At 36.2% G+C, this 17455-nt stretch overlaps 1 protein-coding gene across 3 annotated transcripts in view; it reads left to right on the top strand.

Annotated features, from left to right (window-relative positions):
* RDX (radixin) overlaps positions 1 to 17455 on the top strand; it is a 129596-nt gene that overhangs the window by 15727 nt on the left and 96414 nt on the right. For all 3 annotated transcript variants that reach the window (XR_014069230.1, XM_081543510.1, XM_081543511.1), the window contains 4 exons: positions 405 to 478; positions 8397 to 8480; positions 12903 to 12998; positions 13520 to 13794. Coding sequence is in view for 2 of the 3 variants with exons in the window: in XM_081543510.1 (XP_081399636.1) it covers positions 467 to 478; positions 8397 to 8480; positions 12903 to 12998; positions 13520 to 13794 (467 nt within the window). In the remaining variant the exon portion in view is untranslated. The remainder of the gene's footprint in view (positions 1 to 404; positions 479 to 8396; positions 8481 to 12902; positions 12999 to 13519; positions 13795 to 17455) is intronic.

Raw genomic sequence — 17455 nt, 5'->3', positions numbered from 1 at the left:
TTTCTTTAGACTCTGAATCAGGTCTCTGCTGTCCCCCCTCTACCAGTCTGGGCACAGGGGAGACTTGACTCGGAAAGAGAGAGCTTGGGCTCTCACTAATCTTTCCTTTTACTGTGTGTTATCTGTAATTAAATAAACTTTTAGTTGATAATCAAGATGCTTTTATATTTTTATATAGTATGTTATTTGAGATGTGTGCTGTTTTAAATCACCAATGTAAGTTTTTAAAGCATGAGAAATAATAGAAGACATTGAAAATCAGAGTAAAATGAGAACTCCATGTTAATTGTTAACATTTTAAAATGTGAGTTTAAAATTTTATTTAATCTGTACTAATTATATTGATAAAAACATTATTATATAAAAAAGACAGTAGATCAATTATGCTTTCTTATCTTTAACAGACGTACAAGAGAATTCATAAAAGTGAAGAATTTTCGAAGAGGGTGACAAAAAGAGAAGAAAAATGCCGAAACCAGTAGGTGTATTTTATTACTTTGACACTGCTTACTTAATAAAGTATCAATGGCATTAAGTTCCTTTTGGAACAAGGCAAAGTATTATGGTAGAGTTTTGGTAGGGGGAAAGGCGCTGATAGTACTGTTGTTTGTTTTAAATTAATGTGGCTAAAGTAACATGTTATATGGGCCAGTGATAAGAGGTTTAAGTAATGTGTATGTATTAAGATGACCATAGGTTGTGGAGTCAGACTTAGTTCTTATCCTCACCCTGCCACTTAATCTGACTGACCTTTGTTAGATTCAGTCCCTCCTGGTCTTAATTTCTTCACATGTAAAATGGACATATAATTAGTTACGTAAGAGTCTGGTAAGGATTAGAAGATCCTGGTACATACACATTCAGTGCTCAGTAAAAAGTTACTTATTGTTAAACAGGAGAACATGATGAGAGGTCAGAAGGATTTGTGCAGAAATTAATTTTCTCATAATTCTAGCTTTGATACTAGTGAGAACAGTGCTGATGTTATAGATAGTTGTGAAAATGAAAAGTGTTAGTCACTCAGTCATGTCTGACTCTTTACGACTCCAAGGACTGTAACCTGCCAGGCTCCTCTGTCCATGGGATTCTCCAGTCAAGAATACAAGAGTGGGTAGCTATTTCCTTCTCCAGAGGATCTTCTAGACCCAGGGATGAAACACAGCTCTCTTACATCACAGGCAGATTCTTTACTGTCTGAGCCAGGGAAGCCCATATATGGTCTTAGGTTTTTGATTTAAGGGAATACATATAATAATTTTATTGTTTTATTATTATATAATTTGTGACTGAGGTTTATCTTTTTACGCTAGAATCAGTGTTCCTTTCTTCATCTAACAAAATTTTTTTTTTCTTTTTTTTTTAATGAACTTTTTGGCCAGTTATTTTTTGAAGAAAATCATTGTTTTTTGGTTTTTTTAATTTTCTGGCATGAATGTCACTTTGGAATTGCTTTTCAGGGTTGAGCAGGTAAAAAGTGCATTGTTGGAGGGAGAGAAGAATAAAAAGATAAAAGGCATAATCAATAGAAAGCAAGGATTACGTTTTTTTCTATTTGCAGATGACATGATTATGTAAATAACCTGGAATTTACAAAACTATTGGAACTAATAACAGAATTTAGCAAGATTGTTGGACATAAGGTTTTATGGTTTTTAAAAATCAGTTTCATATACAAGCAGCAAAATTCAAAAAGTGAAGTAAAAATTCCATTTGTAACAGCATCAAAAACATAAAATATTTAGGGATACGGTTTCAGAAACTGTTTAAAATCTCTACACTGAAAACCTTTAAGAAATTAAAAAGACCAAAGGATATAGAAAAATATACATTGGTCATAGATTTGTCTAGAGAATACTATTAAAACAGTTCTCTCCAAATGTATTGGTAGGTTGAATGTAATTCCAATCAGTTGAATCCCAGCAATTGCATCCCTTTGGATAAAATTGACTAGCTGATTATAAAATGTTTATGGAACTATGTGGAAATATTCCACAAAACTTATGTGGAATATTTAAAGCTATTTGGAAGAAAAACAAGGGTGGAACAGTTAACAGTCCTGGATTTCAACATTTATTTTCAAGAGACAAAAATAAGACAGTGTGGTATTGAGAAATTAGATAATAGGATCAGTAGAACAAGTGTACCTACACATACATTCTTCATAAATTTTTTCAACAAGGTGTCACACGATTCAATGGGGAAATTAAATTCTTTTCAAGAAATAATGTTGTAGCAAAGAGTTATCCATACAGAAGAATATGAATATTGATCCTTATATCACAGTTTACACACATCTAACTCTAAATGGATCATAAGCATAAATTAAAAGCCCCAAACTATAAAACTTCTAAAAGAAAACAGAAAACATATCTGTAGTGAGGTAGGCAAAAGATTCTTTGATAATACACAAACAGTTTGAAGCACTTAAAAAAAAATTCATCAAAATTACAAACTTCTGCTATTTGAAAAACAGCAGTAAGAAAGTGAAAAGGCAAGCCAGAATGGGAGAAAATAATTGTAGTATAGTGTTCTTTTAGAACTCTAATAAGACATCCCAGTTTTTAAAAAGTGGGCCAAAACTTTGAGCAGGTACTTCACAAAAGAAACTTCACAAAAGAAGATGTATTAATAGCCAATAAACACTTGAAAAGATCCTCAGGGAAAAATAAAACTACAGTGAGATACCACTTTATACTTACTAGAGGGGCTAAAATTAGACTGAAAAGACCATGTCTGTAAGGATGTGCATCAACTGGAACTCTATTTCTGGTAGGAATGTGAAATTCACAGCTACTTTGGAAAGCTGTCTGAATAAGTACAGGAGGCAGGGATCAAGACCATCCACAAGGAAAAGAAACGCAAAAAGGCAAAATGGTTGTCTGAGGAGGCCTTAACAAATAGCTGTGAATAGAAGAGAAGCGAAAGGCAAAGGAGAAATAGGAAGATATACCCATTTGAATGCACAGTTCCAAAGAATGGCAAGAAGAGATAAGAAAGCCTTCCTCAGCGATCATTGCAAAGAAATAGAGGAAAACAATAGAATGGGAAAGACTAGAGATCTCTTCAAGAAAATTAGACATACCAAGGGAACATTTCATGCAAAGATGGGCTCGATAAAGGACAGAAATGTTATGGACCTAACAGAAGCAGAAGATATTAAGGAGAGGTGGCAAGAATATACAGAAGAACTATACAAAAAAGGTCTTCATGACCCAGATAATCACGATGGTGTGATTACTCACCTAGAGCCAGACATCCTGGAATGTGAAGTCACGTGGGCCTTAGGAAGCATCACTACATCACAATAAAGCTAGCGTAGGTGATAGGATTCGAAAATTGAGCTATTTCAAATCCTAAAAGATGATGCTGTGAAAGTGCTTCACTCAATATGCCAGCAAATTTGAAAAACTCAGCAGTGGCTACAGGACTAGAAAAGGTCAGTTTTCATTCCAATCCCAAAGAAAGGCAATGCCAAAGAATGCTCAAACTACTGCAAAGTTGCACTCATCTCACACACTAGCAAAGTAATGCTCAAAATCTCCAAGCCAGGCTTCAACAGTATGTGAACCATGAACTTCCAGATGTTCAAGCTGGATTTAGAAAAGGCAGAGGAACCAGACATCAAATTGCCAACATCCGTTGGATCATTGAAAAAGCAAGAGAGTTCTAGAAAAACATCTACTTCTGCTTTATTGACTTTACCAAAGCCTTTGACTGGGTGGACCACAACAAACTGGAAAATTCTGAAAGAGATGGGAATACCAGACCACCTGACCTGCTTCTTGAGAAATCTGTATGCAGCTCAAGAAGCAACAGTTAGAACTGGACATGGAACAAACTGGTTTCAAATAGGGAAAGGAGTACGTCAAGGCTTTATATTGTCACCCTGCTTAGTTACTTATATGCAGAGTACATCATGAGAAACACTGGGCTGGAAGAAGCACAAGCTGGAATCAAGATTGCTGGGAAAAATATCAATAATCTCAGATATGCAGGTGACACCACCCTTATGGCAGAAAGCGAAAAAGAACTAACGAGCCTCTTGATGAAAGTGAAAGAGGAGAGTGAAAAAGTTGGCTTAAAACTCAACATTCAGAAAACTAAGATCATGGCATCAGGTCCCATCTCTTCATGCCAAATAGATGGGGGAAAATTGGAAATATTGACAGATTTTATTTTGTTGGTCTCCAGAATCACTGCAAATGGTGACTGCAGCCATGGAATTAAAAAGATGCTTGCTTCTTGGAAGGAGTGAAAGTGAAAGTTGCTCAGTCGTCTCCGACTGTTTGCGACCCCATGGACTTAGTCAATGGAATTTTCTAGGCCAGAATACTGGAATGGGTAGCTATGACAAATCTAGATGGTATGTTAAAAATCAAGGATATAACTTTGCCGACAAGGGTCTGTCTAGTCAAAAACTGTGCTTTTTCCAGTAGTTATGTACAGATGTGAGAGTTGGACCATAAAGATGGCCGAATACTGAAGAATTGATGCTTTTGAATTGTGGTGCTGGAGAAGACTCTCTTGAGAGTCCCTTTGACAGCAAGGAGGTCAAACCAGTCAATCCTAAAGGAAATCAACCCTGAGTATTCACTGGAAGACTTGATGCTAAAGCTCCAATACTTCAGCCCCTGATGCAAGGAGCTGAACTCATTGGAAAAGACCCTGATCCTGGGAGAGATTCAGGGCAGTAGAAGGGGGCGACAAAGGGATGAGATGGATGGATGGCATTACCAACTTAATTGTGTTGAGCAAACGCCAGGAGATAGAAGGACAGGGAATCCTGGCGTGCTGCAATCCATGGTGTTGCACAGAGTCTGACACAACTTAGCAACTGAACAACAACAGAATTACTCTTAGAGTCAAATTAAACAGCTCTGAAGTTAGCCTTCTGGGCCTTTTTTAACCAGACTTTTAAGTAGGCTTTTCTGAAAAGCCTACTTGATGTTTTTTATGTTAACATCTGATAGGTTTATTCTTGTTATATTTAAGTTACTATCTTAAAATTTTCTCAGTTTTAATTTCTAGTGTGAATATTGATAGAAAACTCACATAAAAGCTTTTTGGGAAGAGCATAAGGAGATCCTGAGACTATGAAATTGGAGAAATTCTAACCTAGGACATTATTATTGTCTTTTTAGTTAAAGGTAATTTACTGTTCAGAGAAGCATGGTGGGCTACAATCCATGGGGTTGCAGAGTTGGTGGTGCAGATTGGTGGTGGTTGCAGAGTGGTGGATTCAGATCCACCCACAATAATTTTCCTATCTTAAGATCAACTGATTAGTAACATTAAGTACATCTTCAAGATCCCTTTTATCATGTAATGTTAATGTAATCATGGGAGTAAGTTGTAGGGGTTGGGGGAAGCTATGAGGGCTATCTTATAACTCTGCATATACATGTAAGAAAATATTCCCAACTTCATTAGGAATCAAGAGTCTGCATATTAATAACATACTGAGATATCAGTTTATACCTACTAGATTGTTAAACATCAGCAAATCTGATAACTACTACTGAAAATACAAAGCAGCAGAAATTCTTATTGACTGTTGGTGGGAGTGTAAATTGATGCTGTCATGTTAGAAGAAAATTCAGCATTACATTTTAAAGTTGAAGGTATGTACTTTGTCACCTAGGAATTCTTCTGAGTTACACTTCTAGAGAAACTCAGACACTTGTACTAGGAGACATGTACAAGAATGTTCACAGCAGTTTTGTTCTTAATAACCAAAAAATTGGAAACAATTTAATGTCATTTGATAGGAAAATGATCAATGAATTATTGTCTAGTCACATAAAGATGAATGAATTGCAACTACTAACAAAAACATCAATGAATCTTAGAAGTATAACTGTGAAAAGGCAAATTACAGTTTAGCAAAATTTTTCTTTAAACCTTTTATCGAATTAGATTGTACATATGCAAAAGAATATAAGTGTGCTGCTGATGCATTTTCATAAAGTAAATACATATTGTAATCGTTGCCCACATCAAGGAAGACTTTATTAGCAGGTACTATACAATTTTAGAAAGATCCCCTGGAGAAGGAATTGACAAACTGCTCCAGTATTCTTACCTGGAAAGTCCCATGGACAGAGGAGCCAGGCAGACTACTTACAGTCCATAGGGGTCTCAAGAGTCAGACATGAGTTAGCGACTGAACAACAACAAAACAGCTAAAAATAAAAAACTAAATAATACTTTACCATAGATACCTACATTTGTGATAGAACTATTGTTTTTTAAAAAAAACTAAGAGGATCACAAACAGAAAATTTAGGTTAGTGCTTACCTGTGGGGATTAGGGTCCCAGAAATTCACAAAGAAGAAATATACTGGTGACACTGCTTTGTCATTTCTAGTTTTTAAGTTGAATGGTAGATTTATGGGTAAAGGAAAACACTGTCATAATTCAAAATGTTCTGATACCGGATGCATGGGTTTTCCATACCAGTCAATTCCCAAGTTCTATGTGGATACCAGGTGTGTGTCCTGCAGTTTATTTTATTCTGACACAGCTACCCAGAGTTAATGCAAACCCCACAGATTTAAGGGCCCAGACCACTAGACTGCTGAAGCTAATCACAGGTAATGCATGTGACTGTCTCTTCTGGCTAACTTGGCTGAGGTTTGGAGATTCCCACAATCCCCTCTTCAGGTTCTGTAACATGCTATAACAGCTCACAGAACTCAGGGAAACACTTTACTGCTGTTACTGACTGGTTAATGTAAAGGGAACTATAAAGAATACGGATGTAGAGGATGAGGTCCAGAAGGGTCCTGAGTGAAGTAGCTTCTTTCTGTCTTTGTGGAGTTTGCGATGCACCACCCTCTCAGCAAGCGAGTGCATACTGAACCCCTTTGTTTAGGATTTTATGGAGTTCCAGTTCATAGGCATGATTGATTGAATCATTGGACCTTGAAGATCAGCTCTCTTTCCTCACCGTTCACCCTCCTGGGCAGTTGGGATAGGTGGCTAAAAGGTTCTAATGGCATGATTGGTTTCTTTGGGTGCTGGCCCCCATCCTGAAGCTATTAGGGCCCATCTAGAGTCACTGCATTAGCATAAACTGGTATGGTTGAAAGGAGTTTGTTGTGAATAACAGAAGACCCTCTCACATCTATTACTCAGGGAATTTCAAGGATTTTAGGAGCTCTGCTGGGAACTGGGGTAAAGACCAAATATATATTTATTGTTATATTCAGTTCAGTTCAGTTGCTCAGTTGTGTCCGACTCTTTGCGACCCCATGAGCTGCAGCACGCCAGGCCTCCCTGTCCATGACCAACTCCCGGAGTTTACTCAAACTCATATCCATTGAATTGGTGATGCCATTCCAACCATCTCATCCTCTGTTGTCCCCTTCTCCTCCTGCCCTCAATCTTTCCCAGCATCAGGGTCTTTTCAAATGAGTCAGCTCTTCGCATCAGGTGGCCGAAGTATTGGAGTTTCAGCTTGAACATCAGACCTTCCAATGAACACCCAGGACTGATCTCCTTTAGGATGGACTGGTTGGATTTCCTTGCAGTCCAAGGGACTCTCAAGAGTCCATTGTTTATTTTATTATGCTTCATTGTCTATATATGTTACATACATTTTATGTGTATTAATATTTCCTAAAATATTATTATAAAGAAGGAGCTCTATAAGATATTTTTGATTGGAGAAAGTATTTCAGATAAAAGTACATGTGCAGAGGTACATGTGGTTGTTAGAATGAGTTAAAGATAAGGGGAGATAAGTCTGATTTAGAGTTCTAATAGTGTGAGTTTAAAGATAGATTTTTACCATGTCATGGTGGATTCTAGGTGAAGATGCTGTTCTGGAATAAAAATTACTTTGGTTAAGGCATGTTACATTTTTGGTGAGATATCCACCTAGAAAGGTATTTACACACAAAAATTAGAATTTGAAAAAGTCTAGCAAGTAAAAGGTAATAGATGAATGCTTTTTATAAAGTAAAGAATACATTTACAGTATAAGTAAAACTAAATATTTGATTTTTGTGTCGAAAGAAATATGGAATAGTGAATGATATTAAATTTGGAGTTGTACCTCAGTTTAAATACCTGCCCTGCTTTTTAATATCTGTGTGTTCTTGGGCCCGTGACAAAGAATTTTCTGTATAAATGAACACTTCTTTGGAAATGCACTTATCTCCTAGTATTGTTGCAGAGGCTAAATAAGAATGTGAAAAGCACCAGGCCTGGCACCTACTATATATTAAGTATTCAATAAATCAAAAATATAAATAAATCAAACTGTCACTTTAATAAAGAAAATATTAGGTACATTGAGTTGTTTTTTACTGCTTAAATATTTTCTCATGCCTGACATTATACTTAAGTATTTTCTTTTTTCTACTGATTACACCTTTTGTTTTTATTGCAGATCAATGTAAGAGTAACAACAATGGATGCTGAGCTGGAATTTGCCATTCAGCCCAACACAACTGGCAAACAGCTTTTTGACCAGGTATCATTCACTACACGAAGTATGCAATTTTGACATCATAGTGTGCATGCTATTGCATACTTCTTTCTGTGTTTTTATATACCTTTACTTAAAATGCTACAGTGTAGCATTTGGAATTTTTCACAGAATGTGTTCAGATGTCTTGAACAACTGTAGGGATAGTCTTTCTCATTCCTAGGTTTGAGAGATGGGACTTTTAAAAAATAATTATTAGCAGGTATTTATTAAACATGTGATATGAAAATCATTGTAATGAGGACTAAAAGGAATTTGGTGATATTCTCCAAAGTCCGTGAGTGAAACAGGTGGAGATCCTAGACAGCGGGTATAATCGAGCAACGAGCTTGTGTGCCTGGTGCACAGAAAGTCAGAGTCTTAACAGCGAGCGTTTGCAGTGGAATAAGGGTTTATTGCAAGGCACCAAGCAAGGGAGTGGGAGACCAGTCTCGGATCCACTCCAACTTGGTCTTTGAGTTAGAGGTTTTTTATAGAAGGGAAAGAACAAAGAAGCTGGGGCTAATCATCATGTGATATTTGTGACATTTCTTAATTGTAGTTTGGTTTGGTTAGTCAGGATATCTCTGGTTTCATTACCCGAGGCTCTCTTAGCTTATCTTGCTCTGGAGAAGTAACCTGTGTGTTAATGATGATATATGATATAATAGCAGTTTTACTACATTATTGGTATTAATCAACAATAGCAGCAGTTTTGGCCATCTGACTCTGGTTGATTAGTGTTCAGTTAGCACAGGATTTAAGGTCAGAGGGGACAAGAAAGGGAGTAAAGTTGGATAGAGAGATTAATCATAAACTCGGCAGGGGAACTTGGGTTTCAAGGAGATGGCAGGAGCAAAGGCATAAAGCTATAAATAGGGCTGTGATAGCAGTATGATGTCGCAGGCTCATAATATGCTAGCCGGGAGTTAGAACACAGGTGTCATGGTAAAGAACTTGATCTATTGATTTTGTCATTTTTATCACTCTTGAGTGCGCACTTGAGCCACCCTGGGGAGCTTTAAAGAGAAAAATAAAGCAGTGCCTGGAAACCACCTCTAGCGATTCTGTTTGATTGGGACCTATTCTAAATTATTAGTGCTATTATTGAGGCTTCCCAGGTAATGCTGTATATAATGTTTTAAGTAGTCAAGTTTTATTGAGAAAAGGAGGAAAGAGATTGGTGACTAGGGGTCAAGTGTTTAAGAAGTGAATTGATTGCAGAAAGGAGGACGTAGCTTTTACTTGAACTTTTACATGAACTTATGATCAGGAGAGCAGTAGTCTGTGGTCATGCTAACTAACTATTGACCATAGAAAATGGGAGAGTTCCTGGCATTACAGCAATAAATAACATACTAGTTACCTACTGATCCCAAATATGAAATAAAAATTTAAAACTCCTGGGAAGTTGTTTCTTCCCTTGACTAGGTAATAAACTTAATCTCCTAATTAGATAATTAATGAACTTGAACGCCCTGATAAAATCTTTTTGGAGATGAAAGGATTTTTTTGTTGTGAGTGAGCAATTTTTTAAGGCAACACCATAAGCAATTGCATGCAATTTACGTTATAGATATTTTACTTTTGTGAACTAATACTTCTGTTGATTCTTCTAGGTCTCATGTTTGTAAGTACATAAGCTGTCTTATTTGAATAAAAATGTGGATGAAGTTAGCATTTACTGTGCTCATAGCAAATTGAAATGTTATTTATAGTGAGAAAAATGTTTTGTGTTAGTCAGAAACAAATAGCACGTGGGCCTTTTTGGTATTGGATAGTGAGAAATAAAATACTTGTTTTTTTTCCTAAGCAGAACTGCTTCAGTTTAGATACCAGAGAAAAGGAAACTACATGTTTTACGATGCAGTAATGTGTAGTGGTTGAGAAATGTGGGCTCTGGAACCGCACTGCTAGAGGTAGAGTCCCAGCTGTAGCTGTTTGACTTCATACAAATTACTTTGTTTGTCTCATTTTTCTCATTTGTACAATCAGGATGATAGTAACATTATTCCTTCAGAAGGTTTTTATCAGAATTAATTGAGACTTCATGTAAACTATGTAGAACAGTGTTTGATACACAAACACACACACATACACACATTTCATATTGTAAATGAAAAGATCTAAGTTAAAGAGCATTGCTATCTGTTACAGCCTGTCTCAGCAGTTAATTCTTGTAGTCCCTGTTCAGTATCCTGGCAGCTGGAGCCCAGATTCCAGATCCAAATCTGGTGTTACCTTGGGTGAAGTTGAGTATATGGGTGAGCTAGCTGTCAGGTCAAGGTCAGTAGGTTCAGAGTCAGACCAGCCGACCTAGGGGCAGGAGTTCTCTCAGATGAATCCACCTGTAGCAAAACCTCACTTCTGATTAGGATGTCAGCCTGAAGCCATCTGGCATATGGAGGGGCTCTGGTTGAGTTTGTGAGGTCCTTTGGTTTGCTACCTGCTGACTTTGTCTTCACTGGCCTCCTCTTTGAGCTGATGCCTGTGGGATTGGACTAGTACTACCCCCAGGAGTACTCAGCATCATCTGTTATGATGCAGGAAAAAAATACTAACATGTTTGTTTGTATTTTTATCTTTCTTTTAACTTTTTTAGGATATGCTTTCTGATATATTAATGTGATAGCATATGTATAACTTATAAATAAATATACATATGTTGTAGTTATGTGCCCAAGTATGTTTTTACTTGTAGATGCATGATTTAAAGATTCCTAGAAGACTTTCAGAAATAGGGAAAGACGGAGCCTGTTGAGGAGTTTCACAGCAGTGGTCTCTTAGTTTTCTGCAGTGTGTTGTGACAGTCTGAAGTTAGGAGGCTGTCCTTTGTGCCCCACTGTGGCAGATCCCTTTTTTACTTAGCAGCATTGTGACTCGCAGAAAGCCTGGAGACAAAACTGAGGCTTGCTGCTTTGGTACTGCTTTTGACATTTCTTGTTCCTGCCACTCTGAGCTGAAATGTTTTCTGTGGCTCTGTAGGGACAGCCTATCTTTTGCCAAAGTTAAATCATCTGGGGTCTCCTTTGTCCACGTTCAAGTTTTGGTTGTTTGGCACTGATCAGCTTTTGCTATCATTATGGGTATTTATATACCATATCATTCAGAGAATTCTCTCTTTTTTTTTTTAATGTGGTAACCTTTCCTGGCACAGCTAAATTTTTTTTTTTTCCCACAGCTAAATCTTTTTTCTTATTTTTAATTTTTGTATGTGTCATTTCAGTGAAATTTTTCAAGAGGGAAAGTAAACCGAAGGGTTCCATTTACTATCTTGAAACCAAAACCCTGGCATGTTTTTATATTTTTATTTTAAAAGAAATATTTATTATTTGTTTTAAACCGAGAATGTTTACTACTTAAGAACTAATGTTGAATCTTTTTGTAAAGCTTTTAAAATCCTAATAAACTCTCACCTTGCTCATTTTAAATACAGATTTAAAAGTATGCTTTTGTTGGCATGATCCTGAGTGTGAGTTAATAATCCTAGCTTACCACTTTAGTTACTCTGTACTCTTGAGTACCTACCACAGGCTAGTCATTCTTGGAAATGACATGAATATTAAGATGAATAAGGCAGTAATCTTTGTCCTTAGTTTTAAACAGTCAAGGAGGGTAAATAGACACTCTGCTAATAATAATTAATTATGATGAAATAAGTGTTCAAACAGCAGTATAAATAGTGTGGAGTTACCAAGGACCAACTGATTAATTTTGTCTAGATGATAGGAAAGCGTCATTCACAGAATCATGTTAGTCGAGCTGGGCCTTGAGGAATACATTATTTAACAGGTGGTAAAAGTATAGAAGAAAAGCAAAGAAGAATAAAAGTACAGAAGAAACATTCTAGGGAGGGGAAGAAGCATGAGCAGAGGTATAGAAGGGTAAAATTTACGGCATGTTCCAAGAATGGTTTCTTGCTCAGTGAGAGTGGAACATAGAGTATAGGATGGTGAGTGAAGGGAAGTAAGAATGGAGGTGAAAGCAGCAGCTGGATAGCCTGAGGCATGACATTTACATGTCCTCAGAGAGTCCTGTTACCAAAGTGATACTGTTTGTTTGGGCTACTTGATAGTATAGTTTGGGTTGGGGGCAGTGGTAAATTGAAATAGGAAAGTGGGATTAGGACAGCTCTGTATCTTTCCCCAGATTCTTCTTTTTATCTGTTAGGGTCATGTTGGCAGATGAGAAGGAAAAGGGCATAAAGAAGAGTGGATCAGATAAGATTGAAATGACATTATGAAATTTAATAAACAAAAGCTGAACTTTAATCTTTAGGAATATTCCTTTATGTTAAATTTAGGAAAGATCTTTACTATAGCAAAGGAATAAACCTGTAATTTCCATGTGGTTTTGTTCTTCCTTTGAAGTATAGTGCCATCTGGTTACAATGTGAGTGTTGAACTGAAATAAACTGTTTTTTTTAAGGTGGTGAAAACAGTTGGTTTGCGTGAGGTCTGGTTTTTTGGGCTGCAGTACGTGGACAGCAAGGGCTATTCTACGTGGCTTAAACTAAATAAAAAGGTAAAGTGTGTATGATAACATATCTAGCTAATAATTAAGTTGCTTTGAAGTTAATCTTGATCATGTTAAATCAGTCAGACCAAGCCAGAAAAACTGATTTTAAACCTCTTTTTACAGATCTCTGTGAATCATTAGAGGTGTCATGTCTTTTAATTTACTAAGGTACCATTACCATATCATGTTCAAAAAAAAATGTTCATTTTTCTCCTATTTGAAAACTCAGCAGTAAGAAATACTATAAGGTATTGCTTAGTACTTTGATCTTAATTTAAACGTCTTCAGGATAAGCTGCTCTGGAGAAATTTCATTTAGGTTATTAATTAGGATCTGTGAGTTATCAGTCACATTCATAAGCGTAGAATCTTTTTCTCACATTTATTACAGGTTTAAAATCTTACTTAATAGATTTAGAATCTTATGTTTTATATCCTGTTTTGTACCAAAAGAGAATATTATGTGACTATGGTCAGTTACTGTGAACCTAAGATTTTTATTGACTATACTTGAAATTATTGTTACAGGTGACACAGCAAGATGTTAAAAAAGAGAATCCTTTGCAGTTCAAATTTAGAGCTAAATTCTTTCCTGAAGATGTTTCTGAGGAATTAATTCAAGAAATAACCCAGAGACTTTTCTTCTTGCAAGTTAAAGAAGCTATCTTAAATGATGAGATATATTGCCCACCAGAAACTGCAGTTCTTTTGGCTTCCTATGCTGTCCAAGCCAAGTATGGAGATTATAATAAAGAGATTCATAAACCAGGCTACCTGGCTAATGATAGACTCCTCCCCCAACGGTAAGTGAAGCTTGCTTTTATGCTATAGTCTCTGAAAAATCATATTTTAGATTAATATTTAATATTAATATTAATATTTTAATATTTTAAAAGTTAAAGTTTGTAAATGGTTGTGTTTTTCATTGTGTTTTTTAGATGTTTAAGTTGCCAGTTGGATTAGAGTATACTTGTAAAAGTTACGACCCAGAAGCTACATAAATTGATGGACTCTGTAATTACTTAAGCGTTCTGTCTCTTCTCATTCTCACAGATAAGCAGTAAATGGAGGCAGTGGTAATTTGGGCTTGAGGAGGCATGACTGTTGCTACTTATTAGTAAAAATTCTCATGCAGGTAGACCGTTGCTTAATAAATGTTTTTGAAAATAATAAGTGCTAGGCTACATTTCTTCCATAGAATTAACATTAAATGTCTAACTTTCCAGAAAACTTTTTAAACTTGGTTATTGGCCTCCTAGTCTGGTGCTCTGTTCTCATCGGCAGCATACCACTGCCTGTTCCGAACTCAGCTCCGTTCCCCAGATGGGCAGGAACGCCAGTCGACTGACACCTGTTTGTGGCGAAGGAAAGTACAGCATTTATTGCAGGGTACCAAACAAGGGGGTGAGAAACAAGTCTCATATCCACTCCCACCTGATCTTTGAGTTAGCTGCTTATTAAAGGGAAAGAACAAAGAAGATAGAATTAATCATTGTTTTGTGACAGCGTGGGAGTTAGAAGTCTGTGGTTTAAGATTCTCTGGCTAGGTGGCCCATGGCTTGGGGGTCTGCTAAATAACCTGAGTTTGTACATTAATGATGATATCTGTAATAGCAATTTTAGTATAGTAACATTAATAGCGTCATTGACAACAGTAGCTTTAGTCATCTGGCTGTTGGTTGATTAGTGTTCAGTTAGCACAGGATTGAAGTCAGGGGGGACAAGGAAAGGCGAAAAAGTTTTGCATATAGAGATTAATAAAAAAACTCAGAGAATTTGGTTTAGGGAGACTTGGTTTCAATATAACAGTTATGTTAAGGTAGCATGCTGCAGGAAAGCATCATTAGCAGGCCTTGATTTTAAATGTTGATTCCTCCCTTTGCTAATTATTTGGCCTCAGGTATATAACCTACACTCTCTGAGCCTTAGTGTCTCGCTCTACACAATGAGGGTAACAGTTTGCTCTGTCAGCCTTATGTTTATGATTACAGTTCATGAACTGTGTGCTTTACAGTTTTAATTGTAAAGTGTGATACAACTGTTAGTTGGTAGTATTATTTATAAAATCTAGAAATTATATCAAATATTACTTTTAAATATCTCAGTTTTTAATGGTAGTAGTATACATGACCCTGATATTAGAATGTACATAGGGATTTTTCTTTAGAATCCAAGGAAGTTATTAATATTCTTAGCACAGATTCCTGAATTTTGAAATTTCTATTTAAAGGCAAAACTGCATATTATTAACCTAAAATTTAAGTTCTCTATCACTTCCTCATAATATTTAAGCTCTTAAGTGTAATTTCTTTTTTATAGGTACTAAATACGAAGAAATCAAAACTACTTTATGTCTCTTTTTATTATTAAATGCTTTTTGTTGTAACATTAACAACTAATTTTGGTTACTAAATTATATTCTGTTGCTATATGCTTTATAGGTACCTTATTAAGTACAGTAGATTTAGTAATTGATCATTAAATGTTATATACTCTTCTTTAACATTATAACAATAATAGTTATAATAGTATATATTATTCACTGAAAGAATCAGTAATATGAGATACTTGTTAGTCTGTTTATAATTATTGGTCCAACCCAAAATTCAATGTCTCAGATTTTTTAAGCACTGAATTGAGTAATTGATTACTGGTGTAGTAGAATTGCATTTCAGATGAGGGTTTTTTTTTTTTTCTTTTAATTTTAAAAATTATTTATTTTTTTTAAACTTTCTATTTTGTATCAGAATATAGCTGGTTAACAACACAGTGATAGTTTCAGGTGAACAAAGAAGGGACTCAGCCATATATATACATATATCCATTCTCTCCCAAACTCCTCTCCCATCCAGGCTGCCACATTACATTGAGCAGAGTTCCATGTGCTATACAGTAGGTTCTTGTTGGTTATCTGTTTTAAATATAGCAGTGTATACATGTCTATCCCAAACTCCCTAACTATCCCTTCCTCCTCCCAGCAACCATAAGTTCGTTCTCTAGGTCTGTGAGTCTCTTTCTAACCCAGTCTATTTGGAAGAAGAAAGATAGCATGTGCTGTTCAAGATGTGGTTTTTAACTTTGAAGGTCCAGTCAGGTGTCCTTCAAGTTGTTAGTCTCAGGAGGATTCATTCAAGTTATATAAGTTTAAAAGAAATCCATAATGTCAGAATACTAAGTTTTTAGTTTAGGATGGAGGAAATAGTTTCAGTCATTGATTTTATTCCATGTATGAAAGTGAAAGGTGCTCAGTCGTGTCCGACTCTTTGCGACCCCATGGACTGTCCATGGAATTCTCCAGGCTAGAATACTGGAGTAGGTAGCCTATCCCTTCTCCAGCAGATCTTCCCAACTCAGGAATCAAACCGGGGTCTTGTGCATTGCAGGCGGATTCTTTATCAACTGAGCTATGAGGGAAGCCAGATTCCATGTATAGTATGTAACAAACTTTTATCACTTAAGTGCCTGGGGGAAGATTAGTAATCAGGTTATTTGGTGAACCTAAATCAAATACATAAATTTAATGCTTTTGATGGATGTTTATAATCCTTGTATTGAAAAACCCAGACAAGCAATCTGGTCTCCCACAGTAGAGTTTAGCAGTCTGCTGATAGGAATAGTCAGCCCCACCAGATACTATCCCTTTCTTTTAAAAAGAGCTAGATATGCATATTTTTCTGTACCAGGTTTCCGACTTGGATATCTGGGTGGTTTGCAATAGCTTTTCAAGGTGAGAAGGAACCCATTTCAGAGAAGGAAGATGTCAGTTTTGAACCTACTGACATCTCCAGTGTAAGAGCAGTTTTAGAGCGTTGGGGGTTGAAGCCAGATTGTGGTGGACTGGGGGCAGTGATGTGAGATGTGGAAATAAAGGACAATAAATACAAACAGTTCCCGAAAGAAATTTGGCTGTAATAAAGAAAAAAACTAAGAGGAGGGAAGCATGGGTTTAAAGTGTTCTTTAAAAGATGGAAAATAATTCCTTTATTCACTCTACAAATTTTTGCCTCTTCTGTTTTGGCACTGGGCATAATTGCCGAGCAACATGGATATGATTGTTGCGTGCTTCACGCAAATAAGTGTATTGGCGTACCTCCTTTCTTTTGTGCTTTGCTTTATTGTGTACTGTAGGTACTGTGTTTTTTACAAATTGAAGGTTTGTGGCAGCCGGCATCGAGCAAGTCTGTTAGCACTATTTTTTTTCCAGCAGCTTTAGCTCACTTCATGTATCTCTATCAGGTTGGTGGTTCCTGCAATATTTCCAACCCTCCACTAGCAAAAAGATTAGGATCCTCTGAAGGCTCAGATGGTGGTTACTTTTTTTTTTTTAACAATAAAGTATTTTTAAATTAAAGTATGTACATTGTTTCTATGGAGAGAGTGCTATTTCACACATAATACAGTATAGTATAATCATAACCTTTATATGCGCTAGAAAACTGAAAATTTTGTGTAACTTGCTTTGTT

Source organism: Giraffa tippelskirchi, chromosome 11, assembly GCF_054371585.1.
Source record: "Giraffa tippelskirchi isolate mGirTip1 chromosome 11, T2T-mGirTip1v1.2.pri, whole genome shotgun sequence".
In the NCBI taxonomy this organism is placed as follows: Eukaryota; Metazoa; Chordata; class Mammalia; order Artiodactyla; family Giraffidae; genus Giraffa; species Giraffa tippelskirchi.
Note: the sequence above shows the minus strand (reverse complement) of the source record. Positions and strands in the feature narration are given on the sequence as shown.